Raw genomic sequence first — 7,311 nt, forward strand, 5'->3', positions numbered from 1 at the left:
GAGGAAAAGGAGGGGGAGGAGGGGAGGATGAAGAAGAGGAAAAGGAGGGGGGAGGAGGAGGAGGAGGAGGAGGATGAAGAATAGGAAAAGGAGGAAGATGAAGAGGAAAAGGAGGGGGAGGAGGGGGAAGAACCGCTTTCGGGTCCCTGGCGGCCTCCCGCCAAGGCTCCGCGGCCGGGCAGCGCCCCCGCGGCCCTGCCCCAGCACCGGGGCCTTTTCTTCCTTCCCCGGAGCCCTGCCGCCCCGCGGGGGCTGGTTTTCCTGCCGCCGGGCGCTTTGCAAAGGGAAGCGGCACAGCAAGGAGAGGCTCGGCTCAAACCCCACGTAGTTTAGACAGGGCGCGTCCAGCCGGTCTCGCAGGACGGGTATTTCGTAGGTCTCCCCAAAGCCCGTGGAAGGGGATGTCTTGGGACGCGCGCGACCGTGACCGCCACCGTGCGTCACCGGCTCGGAAACGGGGGCAACCTGGGGGCGACACTGCAAACAAGCCACGGGCCCTTCCTCCAAATACGGACTGTGCTTGTACAACCGTCYCTAACCTTCGCTAATCAGAGGGGGAAAAAAAAAAAAATGCATATGCGATTTTTACTATTTGGATACCCTCAGCTTCGCTCCTGCGGGCATAAATGTCTCGCGCGTTTACAGGCGAACCCAATCTTTGAGCGTTTTAATAYAGGCAACTGCAAAACCAAATCCGAACGGGGAATTCGGGATCCACCCCGGAGCCTCAAAGTCGTGACGGGTTTCTTATTCGTTCTCAGCTACGTGTTCAACGCCCCTACGCGCCCATGGACGTTTTGCATTCAAGCGTATCTATAACGAACAATAAAGGCTGTCTGCAGGGTGTTATCTACTAACATTGGAGATAAACACTAAGAATTTTAAAATCATTTACACAGATTGACAGTGTTTCGCCTTTTTACAYGTTTTCCCCCTACTTAAACTCGGGTTCTTTGCTTCTATATGAACGGCTAAAGGTCTCGAGCAAAGTTCTCAGTGCTGTAGTGTTGGTTGAATTTCAAACACTGCAGGGAAATTTTATATTTAAAAAAATCGGAACTATTTTTTAAGCAATTAGAATATATAAAAAACATACATCTCAGACCAGCATAAGCTGTGAGTATGTCATTGTTATGTTAAATAACCCAATATTCAGTGAATAGCTTGTGTGTAAGCTGAAATTTTGTATGAATGGTTGCTTAAACATCAGGATGAAAGAAGAATAAGATTTTTTTTTTTTACATCAGAGAGAGAAGTCTCCAATAAACCACAAAAACATTAACTAGCATAATTAGGTAAGTTCTACAAAGCCTGTATTCCACAAGAAGAGCTTCGAGAAGTGAAAGTTAGCAAACAAAATCTGGTATAGAGGAAAAAACCAAACTCTTTGGAAGCAAACACATGCACGAATACTTGAAAAACCTTACCACATGCATAACATTTGCCTTTTTCAATATACACACTTTTTTAGAACCTCTGTGAATAAGCTACTGATTTATCTCTGTAGTTATTTTTGACTAAAAAAAAMCAAAACAAAATAAAACCAAAAAAAGATCTTGAAACAACACCAGAAAAACCACAAGAAAAACGTAGACACGTCTTTGAGAAAGACAAAAATTATGCTGGCACTTAATTGACAAAGGCTTAGATTACAAATACTAAGAGCATCACTGCACCAAAAAGGAAAACAATCTTGCTAGACAAGTCGCCAATTTAAGGAAATGAATTGTATGTAAATCTGTGCTAGCATGTTGCATGAACTCTTACTTTCCAAAAAAAAAAAAAAAAAAATCCAGTTGGCTTGTAAACGAAAGCTTCAAAGAGGGCTCAAATGAAAGCGTGGCTAGAGATACTAGGTAAATGTCAATACGCCCTTCTGGAAAGCTGCATCTGTTGTGAAACTACTTAACTCGATATAGTAACTTGTTTATTTAGCATCTTCCCAAGATTGAGAGGAAGTAAGCAGCTGTCCATCAGTGAAAAATCACAGCTACTAAGCTGTTTCAAGTTGTGAACGTCAATGAAGAAACAGAAGTGATAACAAGAGCTTGAAGATGATGAAAACCCTGGCTGTAGACCACAATGATTAAAAGCAAAACAAACAAACAAAAGCAGATAAATAAGGCACACATCTCTGGAAAACTCTTGGAAACACACAGTCAATGGGAAGGAGGAATCTGGGAGAAGATGCTGAAAGTCGGTGTGGTGATGCATGCAAAGTCAGACACGAGCAGGGCTAGTGGTTTGTCTCCATAAATTACAAAAAAATTATCATATGATCAAAGAAAAAAAAATAGTTAAGACTCAATTTATTCAAAAATTCCAGAAGTCACAGGTTGCATAATTTTAATCCAAATATATTTATTTTGCAGTGAGGAGAGTCAAACAGCATATAAATAATAGCTTGAGGCCACTTTCCCAGGCTTTGCCAATCCAGGCTCAGTTCGGTGAGCTGTGGTTAACTCGTTTTTACCCAAGCCTTTGCAAAGGCAGCAGCACTACGCAGAAGCCTATTAACAAACTAGGGTAGTTTAAAGATTTCCTTTCCCCCCAAAGCAGAAGCGGTACAGTACCCCAAATCCCCAATCTAGTCTGGCCGTGACAAACCACTAGCCCTCGCAGGAAAAGTTCCTGCACTCTCTCAGGCTCCCATCCAGGTCACRTTTTAATTGGCAGGTCAGAGGCTTTTTATTCCCAACTAAAATTGCTCTACGCATAATTAACATCCTGGACATATAAAGCATGTTTTGTTGTTGTTGTTTTAAATATGGAACCCACAGGTCCTGGTGACTCACTTTGTTAGCACGGCAGCATTGCAAGAATGGCCGGTGCACCGTTGTGCTTCCCAAGCGCTGAAGCACAAGCCTGACTTTGCCAAGAAGGGAGGCAGCGATCCCTCTCTGATTCAGCCATATCTGGAAAATTTCATTCAGTTCTAGGCACCTATTTTAAGGCCAAGTAACAGAGTTCAGAAAAGGATGTAAACAAAAACAAAACAAAACAAACAAAAAAACCCCCCCAAACCCAGCAATGGCCAGTGACTGGAGGGACTTATTAAGAAAAATCTAAGAAGTTCTAAATAAAGAGGTTGGCAAAGCAATGACAGGAAAAGAGGACATGATAACAGTTGACAAATATTTGAAGTATGCAAACACTAAGGAGAAAGCACTTACTGAAGTGGTACAAAAGGATACAGCTATGTGTAGGAGGATGAAATTAAAAGGGGGAAAAAAAAACCCTACTTAAACCAGACTACTTAAAGCTAAACAATAGGGAGCAAATCTGCCTTGTCATTAAGCTAGACCAGACGATACGACAGGTCTTTTCCCCTTTCTGGGCTCCGTTGTTTCCCCCAAATTCTCTCTTGTGCTCCATGTAACAAAGCTTTTGTGCAACACTTATTCACCCGATACACTAACCAAGATAGAATTGAGTTACACTGATTGTAACAACTACAGCTTCACACCTAAAGTTAAGGGCAAGTTTTGAACGCAGGGCTCCACTCGGAGATGAAGAATGTCTCACAAACATAAAATTTGGCATCATATGTTACGCAGCTGTCACTAGTGCAGGTATACTCATGTTGGTATCCACTTCCTTTTTGCCTCTAACGCATTGAGAAGGAAGCCTGGCAAATACAGACATTTGTAGGACAAACCTCTCATTTATCTAGCATAGAAAAAGACAGAGCTATTTCTTAGAAATCTGTTCTCTTCAAGCTGCTACATCTGCTACAGTGTTAAATCTCTGGACAAAGAAAAAGTAGTAGTTGACTTAAAGATTCTCTCAGGTCCTTACCTTTAAGGGAATCCAACGAGAACATCTCCATTACAGCGAAAAGGTTTGATTCCTAGGAAAGCAAGAGGTAGCAAAAAGAAACAGGAAGTCAGAATTAGTGTTTCCTTTGAGATGTATCAAGTGTTTAGTATTTCTGAAACCAACTGTCTTCAGCACAAGACAAAGCTGATCGCTCTCAACCACGCTTCGCCTTGGGTGTTCATATCCTGCCAAGGTTCATTTGAATCCCGCAGGTACCCTTTGCTAACGTGCTACAACCGGCTGCTCTACATCCAAAGGCAGGAAGCGCATTCTCAGTGAGCAGTTTGCAGGTTCTAGAAATCCTTTACCCTCATGAAGATAATGATTTAGGCATATTGGTTTTTAACCCCTTTAAATCAAAACGCCACATGTAGGTAGACCACTGTCATTATTCACCCCTTCCTTAAAACAAACGGAGAAGAAAGATGCACATACGTCTGTAAGTGTTCTTTCCCGATATCAAGTTAAACTTTCTATTTCTTTTCTTTTTTTTTTTTTTAAACAGCTTCTACTCAAATAAGAAAAATACAAAAAACAAATCAACCTGCTTTTGGGGTGCTTTATCTGGCATGCCAAATATTTAATACATTTTAGGCATTCTTGATAATAGAGTAACAGGGATTTTATAACGAGGTTGAAGCAGAGATGCAAGGGTCCTTGTTTAGGCAAAACTAATATTAGCTATCCGTCTTAACGGCTACTGCAGTGCCTAAAATTCACGTCCCAAAACTATTACGCTTCCAAGTGATTCACTTCTACTTTCACCGAAACTAATGACAAAATTACTGTTTACTTCAGGGACAGCAAACAGGACCTAAAAGAGCACCACTGTCAGAACAGAACTGCGTGGAAACGACACCTCACCCAGCAAGTCGTTCCCTGCAGGCACAGAAGCCAGCCCGGGTTTTGCGACAAGTTCACACTTTGTCTTCTTCAATGATTAAATAAATAAAAACGCAGTTAATCAACTTGTTTAAAAATGAAAAAAAAAAAAAAACCCGTACATGCTGTAGTAATGAACAAGATGGCTGAGGAAAACATTCTTCGCACTAGTAACTCACTGCATTGCACAAAGTTAGCAAGCTCTATTGCGGTGGTCGAGCAAGACTCTTGAAGCCGAAGCATTCAACCGTGGAGCTACGTTAAGGGAGTAATGCAGATTCAAAGGGCGAAGGGCCGACCAGATAGCAGTCTTCYGCCTCCTTCGTGTTGGGATCATCTCAGTCCAAGCACAAATCGTATCGCAGAGCGGTTGAGTTAGGCAGGGACCTTTGGAGATGATCTGGTCCAACCTCCCGCTCAAGCAGGGTCAACTTCAGCAGGTTGCCCTGGCCCTGTTCAGTCGGGTTTTGAATATCTCCAGGGATGGAGACTCCATAACCTCTCGTTAACCCGTTCGTAATCATAAAGCCAGTAGTTTTTCTGCTAAACTATAGGATTCCAGTATTATTCCAACACAAAAGAACAAGTCCTTGAACACGTTGAAGTCACTGGAGAGAGACAAATGGTAGCATGACTTGGAATATTGCAATATATCCTTAGATCTAAGTCGTAGAGGTATCTGCAATACCTTCTTCCTCCCAAACTTTTAAGCGTGACAAAAACTGGGAAGCTGTTTGCTTGTAAGTAGACYAAGTGTATTCTCATGAATACAGGGGAGTTAGTCTACAACAGCTCTCTGGAGTAATTCATGCAGATAAACAGGCAAGGTTTACCTACCCAGCACAAATTAGCGGAAAGAAGACAAAGAACATCTCGCCTAAACYGGGATGGGCAGAAGGGCACTGAGCCCAGAAGATCGAAAAATAAACGCAAGGCAAAAAGTTGAAGAAAGGAGACTTTTCTGTTCAAGGCCAAAGGAAAAAAAAAAAAAAGAACTACAACGATGAACTTGCAAGATTAACAACCGAGAACCCCCCCGGCAAGAAAATTCTAACAAAGCTATTATTTATAATAGTGCCTCCACACCCCCAAACGAGATGGGGACTCTCACTGCGTAATCAATGGCAAGAAACAGCCCCTAGACTAGAAGGGCTGGAGTCAGACCAGATGGGAGCAGGAGGAAGGAGAATAAAAGCACGGACAGATGAAACAACCCGAGTGAGGTCCACGAACAGAATCCTGCTCCTGCTGTCCCACTGATGAGGGACCCCTATTAAAGAACAGGGAGGAGCCAGAGTACTTCAAGCTTGAGCTTCCAGTATGAGCATGGTCAAAGCAGAGAGAAGAGCTTGGATAGACACGGCTGGGTTCAAGGTCATCAAGAGCTCAGACCCTGCTGCATAATCACTGGAGTAACCAGCACCAGATCTCCTAGCGCAGCAGATCTTGAACCAAAAATCACCAGTTTTAGTACAGCCAGTAGCCTGGTGGAAATCCCAAATTGTTGGTGTTGACATTGCTGAAGGCACTGATACCAAAGAAGATGTCCAGTTACGGCAGCTGCTTCACCATTCACCAAAATTAATAGGATCCATGAAAAACATTGAAAGAGGGAGACTTTGGATGATTCATAATATATCTGGTTAGGCCCTGAGAACAGCAGAGAAACGTGGGACCTTATAGGACACTGGATTTACGTATGATGACACAGGACTCTCATTAAGAAAGTTAATGATACATTTGGAATGAGAACCAACCGCGCAGGATGATGCAGGCAGGATGCGGAGCACTTTTGTGCCTCACACTTGGCAAAGTACTGGAATCCCAGGCAGCAAAGGAGACCTTCAGAGTTTGTTGGCAAGAGACTTACTGCCATTGCTGCAAAGGCAAAGAAGGAAACCAGCGAGTGGGGCACTGGAAGTTATTAGATAAATTCTCAAAGGCCCAGGAATTAGGTCTTTTTTGAACTTCTTTGAGCCACTGGAAAACATCTACACACGAGTATGAGGAAAAAACGTCTCCCCAAGAAGAAAACTACACCAAGATGAAGAGAACATCATAGAATTTCTGGTTGTTGTCTAGTGTGCTCAGAAGGAACGAAGCCGTGATCTTCCAGCGACGTACGAAGARGTAGAGCCCCAAGAAGTGGTGTGCCACGAGAACAAAGGAGAAACTGCGCTGTCTTACCGCCCATCACCCAGGCTCAAGGCTCTCCCTCACCTACGCTGGGACCCACTCGAAGCGGAGCAGTTTGACTTGCTGCCATTTGGGCCAAAGGAGCAGCGGATGCTTGCGAGAAACCTCTCTTTAGCAATCCCGATTCCGCAGGGTTCCTGTTGCTGAACTCCGACAAGCTGGAACCAAGAAAGTCCCAGAGGAAGGAGCCAGGGTAGGACTTCCCTCGGGCTCCTGGGCACCCCCTAACCGGGCATCCCGGAGTCACGGCTCCGGCAATGAGGGCGGAGGAAAAAAGCGACAGCGATGACCACGCAGCGAGTTTAAAGCGGAGGAAGGAGGCACGAAGCGAGGCGATGGGCTGCAAACCCAGCCGGGAAGCCGCTCCTGGCCGCGGCCGGGGCTGCCCGGGCGGCGCGGCCCGGGGAGCCGAGG

The 7,311-nt window shown here is 44.3% G+C and overlaps 1 protein-coding gene across 3 annotated transcripts in view; it reads right to left on the reverse strand.

Annotated features, from left to right (window-relative positions):
* Window positions 1–7,311, reverse strand: part of DHX30 (DExH-box helicase 30) — a 34,870-nt gene that overhangs the window by 26,600 nt on the left and 959 nt on the right. For 2 of the 3 annotated variants that reach the window (XM_026089742.1, XM_026089741.1), the window contains exon 2: window positions 3,799–3,850. In XM_026089742.1, the coding sequence (XP_025945527.1) occupies window positions 3,799–3,829 (31 nt within the window). In that variant the 5' untranslated portion in view covers window positions 3,830–3,850. Of the gene's footprint in view, window positions 1–3,798; window positions 3,851–4,683; window positions 4,743–7,311 lie in introns of those variants that run through there. The other variant, XM_026089743.1, reaches the window with a different exon arrangement.

This window comes from Apteryx rowi, unplaced genomic scaffold (genome assembly GCF_003343035.1).
Source record: "Apteryx rowi isolate R43461 unplaced genomic scaffold, aptRow1 scaffold_83, whole genome shotgun sequence".
Classification (NCBI taxonomy): domain Eukaryota; kingdom Metazoa; phylum Chordata; class Aves; order Apterygiformes; family Apterygidae; genus Apteryx; species Apteryx rowi.